Consider the following 22,003-nt stretch of genomic DNA (forward strand, 5'->3'; position numbering starts at 1 on the left):
CAGCCCAGGCTGAGATAGAACTGTATAGATTTGTCTTGTCAATGCTCGCAATACAACCGTGCAACTTGAGTCAATCTCTTTGTGTCACTTTCTGCTGGTCGTTCTACTGGTTCGGAGAAGTTGCTCGCATGTCCCACCCAGGCACCGACATCCTGGTGTCCAAAATACGCATACCTCTCAATCCATGGGCATGTGTCCAGCCACGGCAAGGCCTCTCGCAGGAAGTCGCTGACTTCGTCGGCGCTCGCCTCGCCCTGACCCATCTTGGAGCAAGCAAACTCATTCAGCCAGATGGGCAGGCCGTACGCCTGGTGCATGTGTTCGAGGAAGACGCGTAGGTCCTGGAAACGAGGCCCATACCAGTGCAGGACGAGGAAGTCGATGCCATGGTGGGCGCCCAGCCGGGCCAGGAACGAGTCCAGCCACGGTTTGCTTCGACCCAGGTCGCTGCTCATGCCGGGACTGCCCAGCCTCAGGCGGAACTTGGTTTTCGCAGGCAGGACGACATGCGTCCAAAGGGCAACGGCAGCTTCGACGCTGAGGTTCGCCTGCTCGGGGATTTCGGGCTCATTGAAGCCCAGCAGCGCGCTGGTCCTGGGCGGCCGTTCTCGGCGCTGGAGGATGTCGGTCAGGAACGGGTCGATGTCTTTGGCCTGCTCCGCCGTCCGCACGCAAGGGATCCATTCAACCTCCTGTGGCAGAGAGTCGGGCACCCAGAGTTCCCAATTGAAGATCCACTTGATCTTGCCCGTCGACGACGTGTACGGCTCGAAGAGCTTGAAATGCGAGCCGGGCTGGTCCCACGGCCAGCAGAGGCCGCGCTTGCCGGATGCTGGAGCTACGGAGGTCACTGGTGTTGAAGAGAGTGATTTGGGCTTTGGAGGCGGCGCAGGTCTGAGTTTGGACTGGGAGGGCATGTTCGCCTGCCGCTGTTGAACCTAAACACACCATTAGTCCAGTGACGAGCGTAGAAGAGGTTCATGAACATGGAGTGGAGGCAGAGCCTGCGGCTGGCTCAGGCACGCAGGCACGCTGGCACCAGGTCTGTTGAGTTGGTGAGTTGAAAGATTCGATGACATCACACGCCTGGCAGCTCAGCCAAGCAGCGCAGTCTGCATTCAACCAGACATGTCCAAACGAAGACTCCTACCTAATACAACACACCAACCACTCCGTACCTGTAGCTAACTATCTCACCATGGCTAATATGACCAGCGGGATCAGCTCCGAGCTGAGGCGTACAAGTCGATGCAGTGAGCGTCGTCAGATTCATCTCTCGCCGTCACTCACCGTCACTCACCATCATACGAGCTGATCACATAGTGACTCTTCTAACAGTGCCCTCGATGATGCGTCAACTCAAACCGCCACTGCATGCAGTCACGCAGCCTCGACGGCCTCTTTGCCCGACTGTCTACACGGTAGGCTGACTCCTCTACTAATATGAACAACAGACATACCCGTACCCGTTTGCTCCTTCGAAGGATAAAATGGCAGGCAGGTTCATGATACATCTACAATACCATTGGGACTGGTAACTAGTCGGTTTAACATCGATCCACGCACGAACCGAACAACCCAGCGCTATCAAGTAGCTATGAAGGCCGGTCATACACCATCAACAGATCCATGTCAGGAGCCGGGCATCTTCAAATGCTATATTGGCCACAAACAGTGTGTGCGACACATCGGCCCTCCCGTAGAATCGCCGTGGTTGGATGGCCCTCTCGCAGAATGTCCCTTGAGGCCAGTGTTCAGCGGGTCTCCTGTCTTTCTATTGCATCCGCCGCCTTTAGCTCGACGAGTAGAGACTGGTGAGCAAAGCAAGCAGAACCTATTCGAGCAAGCGACTTCATGGACCAGGTCGTCACGAAGTCCGCCACCGGTTTCCCCTGAGCACGGGCCACCACCATCTCTGGCAGAGCCGCTTTCAGACCTTTTGGAATCCAGACGCCTTAGCCTTGACCATGAGGTACGAGGACATGAATTGTATGGCACACCCCGGTACAGCACCTTCGTCACTAGTCAATATGATGAGGTGGCCCTATATGGACAACAAGAACCGCGTGCGTCTGGTTGGGACCCAGTCTTCGATCCCTTTGTCTGTGGTTCGTTGCCCGCGGACAGCTTCACAGAGCCAGGTACTGGTCCTCCGCGGGGAGTAATCCACTCTAACCAGAGTCTTTTCGCCGGAACCGACCAGCATGTTGTTGGGACAGGTCCTCCTTTCGCTCCGGTACCCTCATGGATGGCGGAAGAGGTCCTCTTGACAACTCCACCGCCTTCATTCCTGCAGGACTATATATCCTGCCCTTCTGCCCGCCGTTGTGGCCATGTCCCGTCTATCTTCCACACCGCGGAACTTGAGATAATGCATCATCACCTTCCATTTCAACGTATCCCCTTCGAAACCACCATGCTCGCTTCTGGAAACCTCTCGCCCGAGCACCTCATGATGATCCCGCCCTCGAGTTCGTCGGGCACCAACATCAGCGTTGGCAACAGCAACAGCAACTGCCCCAGCCCCGGCAGCTACAAGTACTACGAAGTGCAGAATGAAGAACTGGCGCAATTGGTCAAGGACAGCGCACCACTCGTTCCTATGAACAACCCTCTCCGACCGGCTTCGAGGCTTGATATCCCATGGTTGCAGGGCCTCGAGGGATAGATCGATTCTCTGAGATCGGATCTCCCTCAGCCCGAACCCAAACCCTTCTCCCCCCAAGCTCCAGCTCACTTCACAAGTTACGTGCACCAGCACGAGCACCGACACCAACAACATGAGTACCAATACGAACACGAATGCGCAAATCAATACAACCATCAATAGGAACCCCAATACAATTACCAATACCATTTCTTCGATCCAGCTGCTGAGTTTGTTCCAGCCAGCCCCGGGCTCGGCGCGGCCACTCTATGCCCGAGTCCACATCAGAATTTCATATTCGGCCACAGCGAGCCGGCTCCATCCTATACCAGTAGCCAAGGGGCCTTCTCGCCGCCACGACAGATCCTGGCAAGGTTCTGCGCTGAAGGCGGATGGCAGTCCGCCTCATCCATATCGTTTACGACATCGAAGTTCGGAGCAGTCGGTGAATATCTCAAGCCGCAGCCAAAGCGAGCGGAAACAAATCCCAGTGAGAGGCCCTGATGCGTGACGCTTCACTAACACTGGCCAAAAAACATGGAGGTTAAAGACTGCACTGAGGGGAAAAAGCAAAGGGTATCGTCATAACAAGACTCTGCCGTGCCACAAGTAGGACGAAAGGCAAGATACTGCGGAGCTTTCGGCTCGTCAAATGGGCTGTACATATAGTTAACAACAATGATTGAATGCGCTCTGTCCCAGCGAAGCAGAGCCGCTGCGCACTGACTACTGGGCTCCGCTATACTCGCGATGCCCGCATTCTTGTTGAATGCTGTCATTCCTGCCCCCCCGAAAGCGGTCCACTGGACATAAACTTCCTGTCCGCGACACTGCTGCTCGCGTCGTCGAGGATTTCTGCACCTGTCGCTCTGGAGCTGGACTGAGCCTTTCCAGTCTGCACGGTCTCGTCCAGCAGCGGGATGCGGTCGATGCTTCTCCTTTTACTGTCGGTCTTCTCCCTATCCTTCTCCGGCCCACCATCAGTCGAAGCGCCCACGTGCACTTCCCCGTCCAGGGGTTCTGAAGGTGGGCTCAGCGTTGCACCCGGGCTATTCTGCCATTTGGCCACCTCGCGTTTCATTTGTTCCAGCTCCTTCTCGAATCTCTTCCCAAAAACGTCCATGTAATACACCGCGCCGTTCCACACGCTCCAGGTGAAGACGGACATCAGGAACGTAGCGCTGGCCCAACGGTACCAAAACCAGATCGGGCAAGGGATGATTGTGAGCAAGGCATAGCTGTACTGAATGAGCATGAATGCAACTTCCTGCAAGTTTGGTGGGAGTGAGAGGACGACTTTCCCGATCCAGGTCTTCGAGTAGGATTTGCGTAGCCAGGTAAATGAGGTTGGCCGTCCCCCTGCGATCTGCTCCCGCCTTCGTACGGTAATGAAAAAGTGGTAGAAGAGTTGCCAGACAGCATATGGGATAGTCGCCCAGCCCAGCATGGCAGATAGTTTATAGTGCTCCGGTGAGCCTGGAGGACTGTATTTAATGTCGTGCACGGCAGGAAAGCGGACGCGCAGAAACTCCTCAGGGGTCAGATGGACCATACAGTGTAGAACGGCCGGAGGCATGACATGGATGAACAAACTGGTCACTTTGTCTAGGGAGTGAAAGACCAGAGAGTTCCGCCACATGGCAACGGCCACCGCATTATTGCCGTAGGCAAGACAGTAGGTGCTGATGAAGAGACGCTTCGACCGAGGGAACACCCAGATGGACAAAAGACAGAGGAGGTTGACAAAATAGCATAGGTCCGCGAGGAAATACTGATACCCCTTGCGCCGGTAGGTGATGAACCTAATGGGCATGAAGTAAGCCAGTTGCGCCGTGAACCAATAGTAGAAGTATTCCGGAGCCGCTCCTATCAAATAGCCTGAGAGGAAGACATTAAGAACGGCGGATATGAAGGACACCTTCTCCCTCATCGATATGGCGACCGTATCATTCCATCTCTTACTCAGATCGTCTACAGATCTCTTCATGCGCGAGCGATATTTAGCAAGTTGCTCGTCAGCCGTAGGAACACGTTTGCGCCACTCGGCCACGGCGCGGTATTTGGCATTGTTGCCTGAGCTCCGTATCCGTTCTTGTTGTTTCGCCAGCTTCTCCTTCTGCGCAGCCAGAGTTGCTTGCCATTTTTCGAGCTTCGACGGCAAGGCAAGGTTATCGAAGATATCGAAAAATGTTAGTTTATCCAGCGGGATTTCCCAGTCTTCCTGCAGCGACTGGCTCGCAGTGTACGAGGAGTTTCGAGATAAGATGTAAGGGCTTCCTGGAGTCGAGGACTGATAGCCTGGGGTAAGGTGGTCTGGATCCGGCAGACTGCCAGGCATATCTGTCGCCGTGGCCTCGTCTAGATTGTCCGCCACGGACTTGGACCCCGGAATAGGTATTGGTTCGGACATGCTGAGAACAAGAAGCGGTATCTATGTCGCTTACAAGCGATCCATGGGTTGGAGGAATAGGAGGTTCAGGAGGCCTTCGGCGATGGAGGAAATTGGTCGCAGTTCTATACACGGTCTGGGGTAATCCTAGATAGAAAGAGAGTGGAGAGGTTGCGCGTGCCTGCTGATCGACAATCCGAGACGATCGAAGATCATGCTGGACTTTGCATAAGGGTGTTGAGCGAGGACTTGAAGCTCGTTGAACGTGCCGACGTGAAGCAAGTTGACTGGGCAGGAAGACAGACGTCACAGACCAGACGAGAGCCGGGGGCATGCATCCAGGCTACCTTACTTAGTGACCTACTAGTCACATATAGAGTGGTGTTAGGCTAGCCTGATAGGGGCTGTTGGATCTCCTAAGCGGTGACTCTCCCCAAAGGCTAGGCACCTATAGGGGTGGCTTTGACAGTCTAATACAGTCCTTAAGCTGCTAGCCTGGTCACTAATCTCTAACCTGATAACCCACTCGATTCTCATTTTCCAAACACGCGCCTCGCGTCGTGGTCTCGGAGCCTCAGCCCTCGGCGCGTTCTGCTCGTCCCTTTGACCTCGACAACAGATTGCTGTGTTGGTTTTGTCCCATTGCAACCACTGCTCTGGCAGAGCATCGACTGCCTCTGACTCCCCCCGTAATGTCCACGCGTTAACGGCTCGCGTACCCTTTCGTACTCCCTTTGCAACGCTTTCTTCAACCCCGCTCTTCGACACATTCCTTCGCCATGGGGAAGCTCATCAGGCTGGAGTTGTTCAACTTCAAATCCTACAAGGCACACCATGTACTTCTCTTCGGCGATGCTTTCTTCACTTCCATCATAGGTCCGAACGGTTCGGGCAAATCAAATGCCATGGATGCCATCTCTTTCGTCCTCGGGATCAAATCCTCTGCCTTGCGCTCCACCCATTTGAAGGAACTGGTATATCGCGGTCGCGTCCTGCGAAAGTCGACAGCAAACGGACAGGTGGAAGCGGATAGAGGAGGAGCAGAACAAGAAGAAGAAGAAGAAGGAGAAGAAGAAGAGGGTGGCAGTCAAGCCAACGGCACTCAGGAGCGCAACGACCCGAAGTCGGCATGGGTGATGGCAGTGTATGAGGATGATGCTGGAATCGAACAAAAATATAAGCGCACAATTACGAGCCAAGGAGCCTCGGAATACCGCATCAACGACCGCGTCGTGACTGCGCACCAATACAATGAGTCTCTGGAAGAGGAAAATATCCTCATCAAGGCTCGTAACTTTCTGGTCTTTCAAGGCGATGTCGAAGCCATCGCAGTCCAGAAACCCCATGACTTGACACGGCTCATTGAGCAGGTTTCTGGTAGTCTGGAGTATAAACCCGAATACGACAGACTGAAGGCAGAGCTGGATGAGGCCGCCGACCACCAAGCGTTTCAACTCAATCGTCGCAGAGGCATCAACTCTGAGATCCGTCAGTATCAGGAACAGAAACGAGAGGCGGACAACTTCCAAAAGAAGGCTGCGGAGCGAGACGACGCAGTCGTCACTCACGTCTTGTGGAAACTCTATCATCTGCAACGCCAGATCGAAGAGTCCAGTGCCGAGATCCAGAAACACCAGGATGACTTGAAGGAGTACCGTAGGGGTATTGAGAAATACGAGAGAAATCTCGACATTGCAAAGAAGGAACACGCACAAGCCGCCAGAGGCGTAGCCAAGGCAGAAAAGGCGATCAAGGCGAAGGAAAGAGAAATCGAAGACAAGGTGTCTTCTCTCATACCAATCGAGGAGCAGATTAAGATCTCGAACCGGCAACTTTCCAAGTACCACAATCGAGTCGAAAGCATATCGACGGAACAAGACACGCACATGAAAACTGTGGCACAATTGGAAAAGGACTTGAGCACTGTTGAGAAAGCTCAAGCTCAATGGCAAACCCAGTTGGAACAGAATGCAAGTCGACTGGGTGGGCAGCTGAGTGATGCAGATCTTCAACAGTACACGCGACTCCGAGAAGAGGTTATCAAACGCGCTTCAGCGGACCTCAGTCGCGTCGAGAGACTGAAGGGTGAACGAGCCCCAATTGAGGCCACGTACAACAGCCTCAAGAGCAGCGTGGAAAGCACCGAGTACAAGCTGAGGTCTCTTGAAGATGAGTGTCGCGCTCTCACCGAGCGGAGAGATGCTGTCAAAGACGTCGTCGAGCAAACACAAGCCCAGATTGAGGAAAAGAAGAAAGAGCTCAATGCTGCGACGTCGAAGCGACTGCAGGCCGCGCGGACTCGGACCGAGCTGGATGAAAAGCTCGCGGAAGTCGCGCGAAAGTTACTCGAAGCCGACGACGGTCGCCGAATGAGTGAAAAGGAGAAGAGAATGAAGGAAACCATCGCCATGCTCAAACGTACCTACCCTGGCGTCAAAGGTCGCGTGCATGAACTGTGCAAGCCGAAACAGAAGAAATACCAAGAAGCGGTCGGTACGGTCCTCGGTCGCGACTTTGACTCTGTCGTGGTTGACACTGAGGCCACGGCTAAGCAATGTATTGAATATCTGCGAGACCATCGGTCAGGTCAGGCCACCTTCATCCCGCTAGATACAATCCACGTCAGCGCGCTCAATTCGAACCTCAAAGGCATGCACCGAGGCATGCGTCCGGCCATCGAGACTGTGGATTACGACCAGTCGGTCGCGCGAGCCATATCCTATGCCTGTGGAAATGCAATTGTCTGTGATGACCTTGCCATTGCTAAAGAACTTTGTTATGTTCGCCATGTCGATGCAAAGGCTGTCACCCTGGACGGCAGTGTCATCCACAAGGGCGGTCTGATGACCGGCGGTCGTGGCAGAGAGCAAAACACCCGGCGATGGGACGATGCCGAAATCGAGAGGCTCCACAAGCTCAAAGACAAATTGATGGAAGAATTCGCCGCACTGCCTCAAGAGAGATCTCGTGTCGCCCAAGAACAGGTCCTGCAAAACGAGCTCAGTGGGCTTGAGAGCAGACTACGCTATGCCAAAGAAGAACTAGACGCTCTTAAGAAGAACGTCCAGAGCAAGAAGCGCGAAGTCGACCACGTGCGGCAGCTGCTCTCGGAAGAGACACCCAAGATGAGGGGAGAGCAGAGTAAGCTCGAGAAGATCGACGAAGACATCTCGGACTATCAAGAGTCGATCAACAACGTCGAGAACGAGATCTTCGCCCAGTTCTGCCAGAGGCTTGGTTTCGATGACATTCGGGACTATGAAGATCGGCAAGGCTCGCTTCAACAGGCGGCTGCCCAGAAGAAACTTGAGTTTGTGACCCAAAAGGGGAGGATTGAAGGCCAACTTGCCTTTGAGCGAACCAGAATCCAGGCGACAAATGACCGACTTCGCGCTCTCCACGAAAAGGAGCAACACAACAAAGACACTCTCAATGACCTCATCGAGCAGCGGGAGGGTATCAACAACGACCTTGAGACCCTGAAGCATGAGCTCGATGAGCTCCACGCCCAACTAGATGAGCAGAAAGAGCTGCTAGCCAAAGCCGGCGAGCAGCTGGCAAAGCAGAAACAAGAGGTTCAGAACCGAGCCAAGGAGATGGAGAGCACTTTCAGAGCCATCAGTGCGCTGGAAACGGAAATGGAGCGCCACTCGACTATCAGATACAGTCTCCTTCGCCGCTGCAAGATCGAGAACATCGCCGTACCATTGGAACCGTCGTCCGCGAGCTTGGACAGCGTTCCGATTAATGAGATGCCTCTCGACGATGCCAACGCCATGGATGTGGATGTAGATGATCCCGCGTCGTCCCTGCAAGCACAGCATGTCGCTGACTACGGCGTGTCGCCCGACTTCGATGTTCTCGATGACGACCTTAAGGAGGACGACAGCGAAGCCATGGAAGCCAAGTTGCAGGAAGACATTGCGAAATTAAGTGCGACCTTGGACAAGATGCAACCGAATGCGCACGCCGCGCAACGCCTGGCCGCCGTCGAACAACGCGCCCGCGACACCGAGCAGGAATACGAGGACGCCCGCGCCAAATACCGTGAGCTCAAGGCCAGCTTCGAAGATACCATGGAGAAGCGGAACGAGTTGTTCAACAAAGCCTTCTCCCACATTTCGGAGCAGATTGAGCCCATCTATTCCAACCTGACAAAGTCGGACGAATTCCCTGCCGGGGGCCGCGCATATCTCACTGCGGACGAAGAAGAACCTTACCTCGCCGGGGTGAACTATCACACCATGCCCCCGACGAAGCGGTTCCGAGACATGGAGCATCTGTCGGGCGGAGAGAAGACCATGGCAGCGCTGGCGTTGTTGTTTGCCATCCACAGCTACCAGCCCAGCCCATTTTTCGTGCTGGACGAAGTCGACGCCGCCCTAGATAACGCCAACGTAGGCAAGCTGGTCAACTACGTCCGCAATCACGCTGTAAGTGGTTTCCCACGCGTGATTTCGCGTGCCAACCCAACCATTCTTTTCTCGGTGGCTGCTTACTGACCATTTGATATGAACTACAGGGCCCAGGCATGCAATTCATCGTCATCAGCTTGAAGACTGGCTTCTTCCAAGGCAGCGAGACGCTCGTGGGCGTGTACCGGGACCAAAGTGCCAACAGCTCCAAAGTCTTGACGCTGGATGTAAGATTTGACCTTTCCCTTCTAATTGGATCTCTCCTCTCTGACATGACCACCTAGCTGCGCAAGTATGGTTGATCGATCGATCCATCGATGAACATCTCCCCTATTCTCGGAAAGGGTTGGAAGAAGGCCTTCGAAGCAGATCTCCCACAACTTGGTCGACCCATAATCGGCCAGCGGGCTCTCGTTTCTTCACGTTTGTGCTACGAGCTACAATCGCGCTGCCGCCTCGGGTCAAGGAGACTTGTGTTGGATACACAGACTCTTCTTTCACCGCACCCAGCACCGGCCGAGTATTTCTGCGGTGGCGGCAGCAGCAGCAGCGGCAGCAGTTGGCTTTTGACCAAGGATGTGTGATGATTACGAAACCTCGTCTGCACATACGTGATACGGTATCGCGCTGGCGTCTGCACGCTTGTACCCACACTTACTGACGAGACGAAATGGCTGTGATGATGCTGAAGTTGAGTCATGTCCTTGCTAGGCATTCTTGTGGCGTCTTTGAGCTTAGCTACGGTTTCCCGCTGTGGTGATGTCGTTTGAGAAACAGTAGAATGCGAGGGGCCTTGAAAGCATGTACAACCACAGAATGGACAAACATTGAAAATACGTGAATATTTCGGCCCGTTCTACATAGAATTCAATCAACAAGGCGCCAGAGCACTTCTGGGTTCTTGGATGAATGCTTGTCTTTTTTTATTTCTATTCGCTCCGTTTCAGGAGTCAGAGTCTACTCCGTTCTGTTTGAAACCTTGAATGGTATATGATGGGAATGGATTGGTTGGAGTTCGTCACAATGATGGTGGTGCCGTTCTCCCCATGAACTGGTCAAAGATCATTCATTCTGAACACCAGGCGTAACATGCCTTCCCCGGCCTGTCGCTTCCGAGGCTTTTTCTCCGAGGCTTCCCGTGCCGGGCCCATCTGCAAACGCCGTTGTTGTGGGCTATTGGCCGAGAGGTGCAACTCAGTCCTTCTTCACATCCTTTTCTTGTCTGATTTCTTCGTTCTTTCCTTGTTCGGCGGCATCTTTCTCGGCCTCCTGAGCGTCGTTGGATGGGGAAGGCTGCGCTTCCTTCGCTTCAGCAACGGCTTTGGGCTTTGGCTTCTCGTCAATGTCCTTGTCGTCCTTGACACCTTGACTTGCGCTCTTGCTTTCGGCGGACTCTGTTGATTTGGCTTGCTCATTTTCTTCCTCAATGAGTTCTTGCTGCTCCTTTAGAACCTCGAGACGTTGCTTGTTGGTTGCGGCGCCTTCAGCGTTGTGAACTTCTAGCTCGATCTCGTGGAACAACTCCTCGGGAATGCTGCTTAGTACCGCCTGGAGAGCGTCGATTTGTGAATCAATCTCGCTATCCTTGCCAATGGTGTACATGTAGGCATTGCTAAGGACCAGGAGAGTCGACGGAATATTGTATTTCAACCGGAGGTCGAGCCATCCCTGAAGATCTTCCCGCAGCTTTCCTGGTGACACTCCGTGCGTTCGGATGCCACGAGAAGCACACGCCATCTGTAGTTCGGGGACCGAGAGTGAGTCAACACCTTCGAATGAAATTGCCTTGTCATCGCGTTTGATCTGTCGCATGCGGTGGCGGATCTGATATCGGAGCATGGCATCTGTTCCGAAACTGTTGAGGTTCATGTACCTGCACATGGCGACGAGCTGTGGTCTGGAAAGATTGTCCAAAGTCAAGTCGTCCTTGAAAATCTTGCACACTTTGATCACATCCTCTTTCGAAGGCGACTCCCCGGTGGTGCGAACCTTGCGGAAGAACTCGGTGAATTCCTCTTTCTTCGCATTAAGCGCCGAAATAGGTAGACCAGTTTCTCGAAGAGTATCCCGTAGGAAGGACGAAACTTGCTTGCGGGTCTCTCTCAAATGCGCTGCCTTGACTTCGCGGGATTTCTGGCCTTCAAAGGTGGACGGAAGAAGGTTAGGGAAGAGTTTCAACGCCACAGGTAACAAAAGTTCAGCAAATGGGACGATGATAAAGACGGAGAAAGGCACCAGACGAGCCAAGTCTTGAACTGTTCTTTGAAGCTATTAAGAGGTCAGCCCGATCAATTTCCAAGAACATTTGCCACCAGAAGCCTCACCTGTCTGTGCTCCCGTCTGCTGAGCTCGTAGCCAGCGGCCATCTTTAACGCGAGTTTCGTCGAGATACTGACTTCTGCGGCCAGCAGCTTGGTGCCGTCCCAATAGTGTTGAACTTCCTTTTTAATTTTTTGGCCCAGGGTGAGCTTCTTGGCCTCCTCCTTCTTGTTCGCGACCGACGTAGAAGTTGTCCGGGCATTATCCGCGGCCGCCTTACCAGCGGCCAATTCAGTCAAACTAGCATGATCAAGAGCCTCCGACTTGTCGACCAGCGTCGCTCCCGTCTTGGAGGTTTTCAGTTGCTCATCGGACTGTTTCAACTCTGCGACCGTAGGGGCGGATGATGGAGTGCCGGATGGATCCTTCGGCAGTGGCTTCTTCGCCTCATTCATGTTGAAACCGGGCGGCGGTCCGCGGTCCGGGACCTGCGTCGTCGTCTCGGTCGCATAACCTCTGTTTGGGACAAGGATTGCTAGTGCCTGAAGCCTCGGGGGCAGGTCTCTTGTAAATCTTGATCGAGACGAATAGGCGGATACGAGCGAGGAGTGTGGAAAACGGGAGTGTGCTGTTCAAGGGTGAGCGCACTGCCTCCCATGGGGCACAATGGCCACCGCGGAGGGTAAGGGCAACATACATTGCAATAAAATTCTCCGGGTTGCAGCGCTGCTGACAAGCCTGGGACCAGAACTCATGATGAATCGAATGAACCGGGAACGAACGAGAGGGTGATTGGCACGTATGGAAGGATTGGAACAGGCGACAGCCGATGGAAATGTACGAAAACACGATCCGAAGTGGTATAGGGGTTCAAAAGATAGAATGTAAGATGTTGGCAATTGTTTCAAAGTGACATGTTATTTGCTTCGGGGACTGGAGTGAGGTGAGGGATGCAGGATTGAGGTCCGGGGGCCTCCCAAGCCCTAGCAGCGCAGGCAGCCGAACGTGAATGGTCACGTGCATCACACTCGGCCCGCCAATGGGCTTTTGGCCAGAACACTCTCACGGAGTTACCAACAAAATCGGCGGGAATAGTGTCACGTGGGGAAGGTCATGTGACGGAGCGCTCAAGCATTAATAATATTGGATAACTGTAGGGAATGAAATGCAGCATGGCAGTTCGGCACTACGACGCTGACTGATGCTGCTCTTGTGCTGGATACTCACATAGTTCCAAAATGAAGTGAGCAAGCGGAGTTGGTGGCCCGGTGACTAGTCTGGTACCTCGGAGAGCACCGCCAGCATCTCGTGTGTCGCAACCCAGCAACGATACAAGCAGTGTGCAGTCCGGTAGGAAAGCATGTAGGTAGAATTGAGACAGCTGTAACATGTTAGAAACAGACGGTAGTTCAGAAGACCGGCTTGATTGAAGGTAACATCGCCCTTCACGTCTGTCTTCCCGCCTCAACGCACAGAGCGTAGCTCATTCAGAGCCATCACTGCCATGCCCGTTCCTCTTCCGACCGCCTGGTGACCCTCTAACTGACTCGTCATCCGATAGGTCGCGTTTCCGTCTTTTCTGTTCGGGAGAAGAGTCTGAAGAGGTGTTGCGTCGCCTGCGTGCACCGGGTTCATAGCGAGGCAGTGATCGTCTGCGTTTATGATGTCTGTGACGGCTGCGGCTCCTGCTCTGGCTCGCACTGCTCCTTGGTCGGCGATGCGACTCTCTTGGACTACGGCTCAGACGCCGGTCATCGTGCGTAGTGCGACCCCTGAGAATATCAGCGCGCTTGTTGCTTCTATGCTCATCATCAGAAGAGGAGGGAGATCTCTTATGGCGCCTGGCACCCCTTCGAGGGCCGGGTCTTCTTTCTCGCGATCGCGATCGCGATCTTGATCTTGCTGGCGAAGCTGAGTATGAGTGGTCTCGACGATCCTTGCGCCAACGACGACTTGTGCTTCGGCTACGGGAAGATGATGAGCGACTCCGGCGTCTTCTCCTAGACGATGGTGAGCGTGATCGAGCAGAAGGTGTTTCGGATCTTGCTCGTTTGTCACCCGGCGATTCAGAACCCTTCCGGCTCCTTCTTCCTGTCGGCTTGGGAGTCGGTGACCTCGTCCAACTCCGGCTTCTCGACCGTGGCCGTCTCCGACGCGGTGGCGACAGGCTTCGTGAATGTCCCCGTGAACCAGAGGTGGACCTAGGTTCTGAAGATGCCACTCGACGTGGGCGACGTGGGGATGGCGATCGGGATAGTGAGCGGGATGTTGATCTGGTCAAAGACCTGCCTCGACCGCCACCTCTTCCTCTTCCCCGACCACCAGGGACATACGTGTCGGCCTCTCGCCGGAGGGGAGGACCTCTATATGGAGAACGTCTGCGAGGTGGAGGAGAGCGCGAATTCCTAGGCCTTCGTGAGTCAAAGGTCCGTCCGCCACGACCACCGCCACGTCCTCGACCACGCTCGGGGCGTTCTCGCTGTCGAATTGCATCAACTTCCCGTTCCCGCGTATATTCTTGGCCCGTGCGATTTTTCGCTTCTTGGGCCGCCTTTTCAGCGTCGATCTAACAAGATCAGTATGGACTGGGATCAGATAGTGTGGGATCCTACCTTCTCTTGAAGAAGCTCTAGCTTTTTGGCTTCGAGAAGTTCTTTGGGGACACCCTGTGGGCTCGACTGCGCGCTCAAGCATAAGTTCCATAATTCTTTGCAGAATCTAGGCGTGTCCTTGTCAAGAAAGCCGGTGAGCGAGATCTGAAGGGCTTTGATATCGGGCTAAGACAAGTTAGTCGTGACCACTGGATATGAGAGTGTTGCTACGTACGAAGCGCGAACCCTCGAGCAGGTTGAAACATAGCTCGATTACCACGTCATCTTCGGACTTGAGAATTTCGGAGATCTTGCCTGCTATCCATCTAAAGAAGTTTGTTAGCGGACCGAGACCATGACGGTGCAAGTGCGTGGGAGAACTGACTTTTTCATAACCTCGACATTGACCTTCTTCATGTCGACTTTCTGGTTAAACTCGGGCGGGAACTTGGTCTGCCGTAGCAGCTTCTGATCGACCGCGGTAGCCATGATGCCTAGGAGTACGCAGAACCGTACAAGGCAGTGCGGTTGTGAGTCGTGAGTCGTGAGTCGTCTCGAAAGCTGCGAGACGTGCGCAGCCGGGCATGGGCGCCTCACACCTCCGCAGTTGAGACACAGGCTGGTACAGTACTAGGTACATACGAGAATGGAAACTCAAGCGAGGCGTCTGCGCATATCCATACAGTAGGTATGTTCTCAAAACATCGGTTCATAATGGTCTGAAGACACTGTTGGACGCAGACAGATCAACTCTTCAATCCGTGAGATCCTACAATGTTGAATGAACAGGCTTGCTGACCTCTCCTTCCTCGCCCTGCAATCCCATTTCTCGTGTGAATCAAGCCAGAGCATCCATCGATCCTTCCGTTGAGCCCATCTTCCTTTCTCCGTGTTCCTGCGCTTCTTCTATCCACATGCGTCTCTCTGCCCGTTTACTGCCATACATCCTTATAGCTCCTTCGGCAATACCGCCTAACATGAGTAATGAGCATATCGTCCCAATGTGTCCCACCAAATAGACGCTACAATCCCCGTTCCAACGGCTTGGGCTGGCCCTAGCCCGACCATCTTGCCTGCAACTACGCCCTACCCTAACCTTTCTCTCGTGAACAACCGAATAAACTACTGCAACGTACAAAAGAACTGGCATGACTCATCTCCAACTATGACACGGGCATTGCTCATGTCTGACAGGTGTAGGACTCGTCGGGGACATACCCCAACACCGAGCCTCGCTCGTTGAAGGCGCACCAAGCGCAGCCGAACAGTGCAGCAAATTTGCAAGTATTTGCTCTATCGAGTCCTGTGGCGGTGAGGAAGCAGTCAGTTGATGCTCTGGTCAGCATTTTCGAAACAGTATGTCAGTGGACTCCGGTTGACCACTTGATTGCTGAACAAGCGTCAGAAAGAAAGGTTAAGCAGAACACCTACAGCTCGCGAGGATCGTCCATTCACCACTCCTTCTCCCTTCCTACGTCAGCGATATTCTAGCGCTCTCCAATCGCGAAAACAGCCTTTGTCAGGTTATCGTTCTGAACAATCCGTCTCTCGACAGATTCTCCGTGACCAAGAGGTCCAATCCGTTGAGCAAGCATTGATTGAAAGGCGTTCAAGTACTCCTCTATCATTCTCAGAAATTGCAAAGTCGTCCGATACATGCGCTCCTCCACAGACACCGCAAATCAAAATCAAAGTGTCTGCTCAATCCCTTTCCATCATTATCCCAAAAGGTATTGAATTGCCTATTGTTGCGACAATACAGCCGGCAGGCTCATTTGAAGCGCAAATGTCTGGCGTCAAGGCTGTAGGAGGAAGTGAGGCAAGTGGCACTACTGGTGATGAGATTCCACCGCAGCACAACAATGGAGCAAGTGTTTCTCGCCATACCAGCGGCAGGGCGGCCCGGGAGAGTGACCACCAAGAAATCATCGCCGGGCTGGGGTTGCCGTTTCTTGCCAGAGTCAGCAAGGGTCGTCTGAATGTTTCTGAAGCTTCAGTTCCTGCACCCCAGCGTTCTGAGGTTTCAGTACAAGGACAGGTTTTTAGTCATTCCCACCAACATCCGAGTGAGTGGGATTCTGAGGCTGTCGAGATTCCCGGCAACGACGAGCAGATCGTCGACCTATCTCGAGATCGGCAGGTGCCTGGGGCTTTTGAGACTCCCGGGAACGACGAGCAGCTTGTCGACATATCTCGAGATCGGCAGGCGACTGAGGCTGTCGAGATTCCCGGCAACAACGAGCAGATTGTCGACATATCTCGAGATCGGCAGGCGCCTGAGGCTGTCGAGATTCCCGGCAACGACGAGCAGATTGTCGACATGTCTCAAGATCGACAGGAGCCTGAGGCTGTCGAGACTCCTGGGAACGACGAGCAGATTGTCGACCTATCTCAAGATCGCAAGGCGCCTGACTCGGAGATAGCAAGTGAAATGCACAGGGTACCAGTGCACAGTGGGCCAGTTCATACTAAAACCGATACAGCTCAAGAACCGGAAGCTGATCATGGATATGCCCAACAATCCTCGTCAGGCGCTACGGGAGATTCGAAAGAGGATTCTGGGCAGCCTCCAACCACTGCTGAACGGGTCAAAACTGTCTCTTTGAAGTCTGTGCCTGACAAGGGGGCTTTTGTGCCTGGCGAGGGGGCTTTTGCGCATGACGAGGGAGCCTTTGTGCCCGATGAGGACCAGGGAGCTTTCGTACCTGGCATTCAGGTGCATAGGCCAAGCGCGACCGTGACAGCGACTGCAAGGGAGCCATCGTCCGTTGACAGCATGACTGCTCCAAGCAGTTTAGTGCCCACAGCGCCGCCACCAACGCCTGTGGGTGTACCAGCAACACCTCAAGATGCTGTGCAGGACCCTTTATTGGCTGCTTCGGCACCAAAAAAGGTCGCTACCGACCCATCAACTCCCACCAAAATCGTTTCTGTCGATGCAATAAATGACCCCAACGCCGTTCCTGTGGATCGGGTGTCTCACGAAAGTTCCCGTCCTCATCCTGGTCCAACCAACCCGCACTCGACGAGCAGGATTGGCAGATATAAAAGACTACTCCGTCGGGCGCGACGGCTTTTAGTCACCAAGCAGGTGCTCAATTTTGTTATAGGCCGGGATCTTGCAAATTCCGTCCATCCTCAACTCCAGCAATCCGGGACAGATAGTGTGAGAAGTCCATTGCCAATGGATGGACCGAGCGATTTTCTCTCTGCGTACTCGAGACGACGGGAGCGGAAAGGAGATGCACGACGGAAACGAGTAGAGGGAAGGATTGCGGCCGCCAGAGCCCATGCGGAAGCAGAAGAGCTCGAAAAATGTCCGAACTGTCGCGGTCTGACCAACACTAGATACTATCGAGCATATCACAGGCTTCAACTCAAACGGGAGAGACCGGACATGAGGATGGTTGACAGGCACGTAGCTGCCAGGGCAAGGGTGGCCGGTTCAAAGTGCCGATGCCGCAATGGACGGCGGAGAAGCGACAGATGTGCCGCTCGAGGAGGAGATGTTGCCGCTCCTCGTGAAGCACTTCCTAGAGAAGCTCTTGCAGAGGATGAAACCTCTGGCCCTGGGCCGGTTGGAGGTCTGAGCCAATGATGGGATGCTAATGGAAATTGACTGTCGTACATCATTATCACGGGCCTGGATAAGCTGTGAGGAGGCGTCAGCCATGCCACAAACAGCTCTATCCTGAATCCATCATTACTAAACGAAAAACACACTCTTCAAGCATGCAACGCCGATATTACTTGATCAACATTCCTCTCCGCCTGTATTAGTTCTGGGTCGGGACCCATCTCAAGGAACTTGACCTTGACGTCGTAGTGTAGTGATACGAGCTCGTTAGCGTGCTGCAGCTCGGGATCCGGGTGTGTTTCTGCGTGTGAGGCGTGAGGCAAAATACCTTTAGCATTTTCCTTGGTGGAGGGAAGTTCGGGCGGGTTGACCAAGGCGACGGCAGCTTCGTGGGACTTAAGACATGGAAAGTATGAATTAGCGTAGACCGAGGCTGGATCATATGAGATGGAAATGGAAATAGAAATGGAAATGGAGATGGGAGATGGGAGATGTGAGATGTGCAACGGGGTTGGGGTCTCAAAGGTTAGAACTTCAGGCGACGGAGTATCAACGGCTCCAACGAGCTACAGAGCAACACCGACGGCGACGACGACGACGACGACAACGAGAGCAAGTCCCCGACGACTATTTTCTGGGGTTGGGGTCGGGGGTCGGATTCGGGGACCATATTCAACTTACGCAGATACTCAACGATTTGAGGTCGGACAGAAACGCGGCGACTTGCATGCTTGTGGCAGGGCAGGACTTGTGGAAGTACCTAAGGCCGTGATGGGTGCGTGGGTGTTTGTGTCGATGTCGGTGTCGATGTCGGTGTAGTAGTATGTCTGTTAGACCAGGTGTTGGGGGTTGGGGGTTGCTGTACGGATATTGGATTCGGAGTGCTGTGTTGGATGAGAGGGAGATTTGCGGTGGATGCGAGAAGGATCCCGTCCGTGGATGGTTGGAATATGAAGGTGATGCAGTGGTGATGGTGATGGTGATGGTGGAAGTGGAAGGGAACATGATGTCGTTGTCGGTCTCGTTCACGTTGCGGTTGGTTGTGGTTATGGGTGTGGTCCCTACGGCGGAGCATTGCACTCCCATTACAGATTTGTACCGTACCTATTAGGTACCTCCTACCTAACCCTAACCCTAACCCTAACCCTAGATACCTCCTACCCATACGTAAGGTACCTAGAGTATGTACGGAGTACCTGAAGGTGCCTGGTGAAGCTACCTAAGGTACCTAACCCACGTCAAACATCGACGTACGGATACTGTACGACTTTGGTACGGATACGTGGACGGAACCCCCTTTTCCTGTCCCGAAGAACCAGCCTTGTCTACCTGACCTAGGTAGGCACCTAGGTAGGTAGTACCAACTTAGCTGAATGCAAGGCCTACAAAGACCACAAGACAGACACCTTCTAACGCAGAGACAGAGACGCCACAGTGCCAGAGCTGTAATATCATCGGATGCCCTACGTATTCCTAGGTATAGTTTGAGGGCTTGGAGCCCTGAGGCCAGAGCCGTATGAGACTACACTATACTACTGTAAGCATGGGCTTAGGCCAACCAGCGACCTCCTAACTATATGTAATAAACAGATGCCGCTGTACTGCTCGAGACAACCATCATCCTTTGGGCACGTCTGGTGACCAAGTATCTTGGCTGACTGTGACGAGCTTGCCTCTGCGACTTCGACCTGTATCGCTGGCAGGCTCTGCAGATTCTCCCGGGACCTATATCTGTCTTGGTTTAGCACATAGTGTAACGTGATTGCGCCATGGCACCACTCCCTCATGAGAGACGCTATTTGGCTCCACGACAGCAATGCGCAGAAGGATAGAACGAAAGGAGCTGGGTCTTGATCTATCAATCTATCTTCGGCAAATCCTTGCCAGCCGGGGTCGATCGAGCGGACATGGTCAAACTCGTGGCATCCGCGTCAGCGGGTTCCAGGAAAGCCGTCACTGAAAGAAGGATTGGTGATCTTAGGTCGAACACGCCGCATCGTGTAGGCACTGATGCTGCTAAGAAACCCTTGAGACGAGGTGTTCGACACCGACCACAACTCCGCACATCCACCAGATCTTTCTGCCAGACCAGTGCCATTCTCCCCAAGTGTGAGACTAGAGAATATTTCAGGCGTCCCCTCCAGGAGCGGTCGCTGTGCCCGCGATGTAAGCACTAAGGCGCCCCGACGAGGGGTAGACAAGTCAAGCCATCAGCTGCCTGTCCACTTTGACTAGCTTGACATGATGGTCTCCTCGCCGAGGACATCAAGACAGGGAAGCCCTGAAGTAGACGAGTTGAGAATGAAGGCCGACAAGAGGTTTCCGTTCAAGGACACGGTGCGCTTGTGTCAAGGACGCTGCTTCGTTCATTTCTTGCGCACCGCATGGGTTTGAGAGTTCCTTCGCTTATTTTGATTCGGTCCGCAATAGCAGTTGATTCAATGGTGTGCACACGATCGAGGGGAACGACCTTCGATCCTAGAGTGCGAATACATCCCTCCCACCTCAGTTTCCACCCAGCATTGGTCCCGGGCATGCCAGCTCACAACGACGATCATCAAAGTAGGCATCCACGCAACCACGGTTTGGACCCCGTTCTGTAGTCTAAACATGTAACTTTCGCCTAACAGAGGTTCATCTAGCCAGAGAAGATGGCATCTTGCCATGTCAGGTGTGAAGTCTACCAGGGTGGATCCAGCATCTGCACGGTGTAGTGACTTTTAGTCAGATACCGACAGGTGACTAGCCAACCCGCGCGACTCTCGAAGCAATACCCTCAGGCAGAAATGGTCTGCACGAGCGACAGAGCGAGAGGGGGAGACAGACAGAGGGAGAGAGGGAGAGAGAGAGTGTGTGAGCTCTTTGTGAAAAGGCAATGACTGGACCGTGGTTTGAGGCCAAGTTAGGAGGGGACCAATGCATGTGCATTACAATGCGCGTAACTATCCAGGAAGATACCGCTGAAGCGACCCCATTGACGAATGCAACTTCAGACCGGAGGCTTTCCTCCCATGCGTAAAAATGCTAACAGGTCCGCTATTAAGCGAGGTTTGGCCATTCGAAGTGGCGGAAGGAAGGTCTTGACTCGGGTGATGCATGAAAGCCATGAGTTGTCAACATGCCACCAGACCAGTTGGGACGTTAGCGTGACAGAGAAAGATCTCAAGACACGACAGCAGGCAGGTCCACCAGCACTCAGTCAGTTCGCAACAATAGCTGACGATGAAAGAGGTGGCACAGGTAAGATCGACATCCGCGGTCTGCAATCATCTGCAAGACGAGGCATTTGTCACCGCTTGCCCTTCTCTGAGGACGAGTCCATATACTAGGCACAGCGAGGTCTCAAGACCACAATGCGTATTCTCAAACAGATAAGAATAATCGGCTGCAATTTGGCTTCTTCCATCTGCATCTAGATATCAGTTGCAACGTTGAAGAGCGCTCTAGGGCTTTAGATGGCGGAGAGTTATGTCGATCGCTGACTGGATTAGGCCAAGTCTTCATGTCTCGTCCTGCACTTCGTTGATGGTGGCACCACCCATGGGTGGCTCATGCAGAATGCTGGGACCTCGCCCTGGACTAGAAGTACTGCCAGTTGGCGAAACACCAGCAGTGTCTTGCGCAAATTCTTCGCGCAAACAAATATTTTCCAGCACATTGGTCCACTTCCCGCTCTGTCCAGCGTGGCTATGTTTGAGGTGTTGCCTGAAGTGGTCGGCCCTGTAAAACTTTTTTGCCTGGTTGCACTCGCCAAACTTATGGACGTTGGTGAGGTGGTCGATCCTTCGATCCCAGTCAGGTTGAGGGAGGTTGAGGAATTCTTCTCCACAGAAGCCGCACGTGTCGGTTTGAGGGACTTCTAGCCCGGTAGGTGTTGGTGAGGTGGACGGGTAAAAGGCTGCCTGGTAGTTTGCAATGGCCGCGCATGACCAGGAATGCCGTCGCAAATGAAGAGAGTTCTGATGACGCTCGGCTTCATTTTTGTTCTTGAAGCGGTTGTGGCAATACTGGCACGAGTACTGTTTCTCCATTTGATGGGCTCTGGACGAGGGTCAGCGATCAGAGCTCGACGAAGACAAGGGGACAAGGGGACAAGGCCGTGCGCCGCAGAGGCAAAGTGTGGGG

The 22,003-nt window shown here is 53.6% G+C and overlaps 9 protein-coding genes across 9 annotated transcripts in view; 3 read left to right on the forward strand and 6 right to left on the reverse strand.

Moving 5' to 3' along the window:
- Window positions 1–38: 38 nt before the first annotated feature.
- On the reverse strand, window positions 39–917 carry A1O3_03327 (uncharacterized protein; the record flags this gene model as incomplete). Its single annotated transcript, XM_007733465.1, has 1 exon — window positions 39–917. One exon carries the CDS (start codon window positions 915–917, stop codon window positions 39–41), a length of 879 nt encoding a protein of 292 aa, XP_007731655.1.
- Window positions 918–1,597: 680 nt separating this feature from the next.
- A1O3_03328 (uncharacterized protein) lies at window positions 1,598–2,668 on the forward strand (the record flags this gene model as incomplete). Its single annotated transcript, XM_007733466.1, has 1 exon — window positions 1,598–2,668. One exon carries the CDS (start codon window positions 1,598–1,600, stop codon window positions 2,666–2,668), a length of 1,071 nt encoding a protein of 356 aa, XP_007731656.1.
- Window positions 2,669–3,422: 754 nt separating this feature from the next.
- Window positions 3,423–5,057, reverse strand: A1O3_03329 (uncharacterized protein; the record flags this gene model as incomplete). The annotated part of the gene is made up of 1 exon (XM_007733467.1): window positions 3,423–5,057. The coding sequence occupies one exon, from the start codon at window positions 5,055–5,057 to the stop codon at window positions 3,423–3,425; it is 1,635 nt and encodes a 544-aa protein (XP_007731657.1).
- A 758-nt stretch (window positions 5,058–5,815) lies between these two features.
- Window positions 5,816–9,735, forward strand: A1O3_03330 (structural maintenance-chromosome 1; the record flags this gene model as incomplete). The annotated part of the gene is made up of 2 exons (XM_007733468.1): window positions 5,816–9,469; window positions 9,559–9,735. The coding sequence occupies 2 exons, from the start codon at window positions 5,816–5,818 to the stop codon at window positions 9,733–9,735; spliced, it is 3,831 nt and encodes a 1,276-aa protein (XP_007731658.1).
- A 910-nt stretch (window positions 9,736–10,645) lies between these two features.
- A1O3_03331 (uncharacterized protein) lies at window positions 10,646–12,165 on the reverse strand (the record flags this gene model as incomplete). Its single annotated transcript, XM_007733469.1, has 2 exons — window positions 10,646–11,719; window positions 11,776–12,165. The coding sequence occupies 2 exons, from the start codon at window positions 12,163–12,165 to the stop codon at window positions 10,646–10,648; spliced, it is 1,464 nt and encodes a 487-aa protein (XP_007731659.1).
- Window positions 12,166–14,301: 2,136 nt separating this feature from the next.
- On the reverse strand, window positions 14,302–14,790 carry A1O3_03332 (uncharacterized protein; the record flags this gene model as incomplete). Its single annotated transcript, XM_007733470.1, has 3 exons — window positions 14,302–14,487; window positions 14,537–14,627; window positions 14,687–14,790. 3 exons carry the CDS (start codon window positions 14,788–14,790, stop codon window positions 14,302–14,304), a joined length of 381 nt encoding a protein of 126 aa, XP_007731660.1.
- A 1,297-nt stretch (window positions 14,791–16,087) lies between these two features.
- Window positions 16,088–17,899, forward strand: A1O3_03333 (uncharacterized protein; the record flags this gene model as incomplete). Its single annotated transcript, XM_007733471.1, has 1 exon — window positions 16,088–17,899. The coding sequence occupies one exon, from the start codon at window positions 16,088–16,090 to the stop codon at window positions 17,897–17,899; it is 1,812 nt and encodes a 603-aa protein (XP_007731661.1).
- A 128-nt stretch (window positions 17,900–18,027) lies between these two features.
- A1O3_03334 (uncharacterized protein) lies at window positions 18,028–18,321 on the reverse strand (the record flags this gene model as incomplete). The annotated part of the gene is made up of 1 exon (XM_007733472.1): window positions 18,028–18,321. A coding segment is annotated over one exon (244 nt), but the record flags the coding sequence as incomplete, so codon positions are not given.
- Window positions 18,322–21,378: 3,057 nt separating this feature from the next.
- The window catches only part of A1O3_03335 (uncharacterized protein), a gene marked incomplete at both ends in the record, with an annotated part of 1,955 nt that continues 1,330 nt past the window's right edge, over window positions 21,379–22,003 (reverse strand). Inside the window, one exon of the mRNA XM_007733473.1 lies at window positions 21,379–21,919. Coding sequence (XP_007731663.1) covers window positions 21,379–21,919 — 541 coding nt within the window. The remainder of the gene's footprint in view (window positions 21,920–22,003) is intronic.

Source organism: Capronia epimyces (genome assembly GCF_000585565.1).
Source record: "Capronia epimyces CBS 606.96 chromosome Unknown aczIQ-supercont1.3, whole genome shotgun sequence".
NCBI lineage: Eukaryota > Fungi > Ascomycota > Eurotiomycetes > Chaetothyriales > Herpotrichiellaceae > Capronia > Capronia epimyces.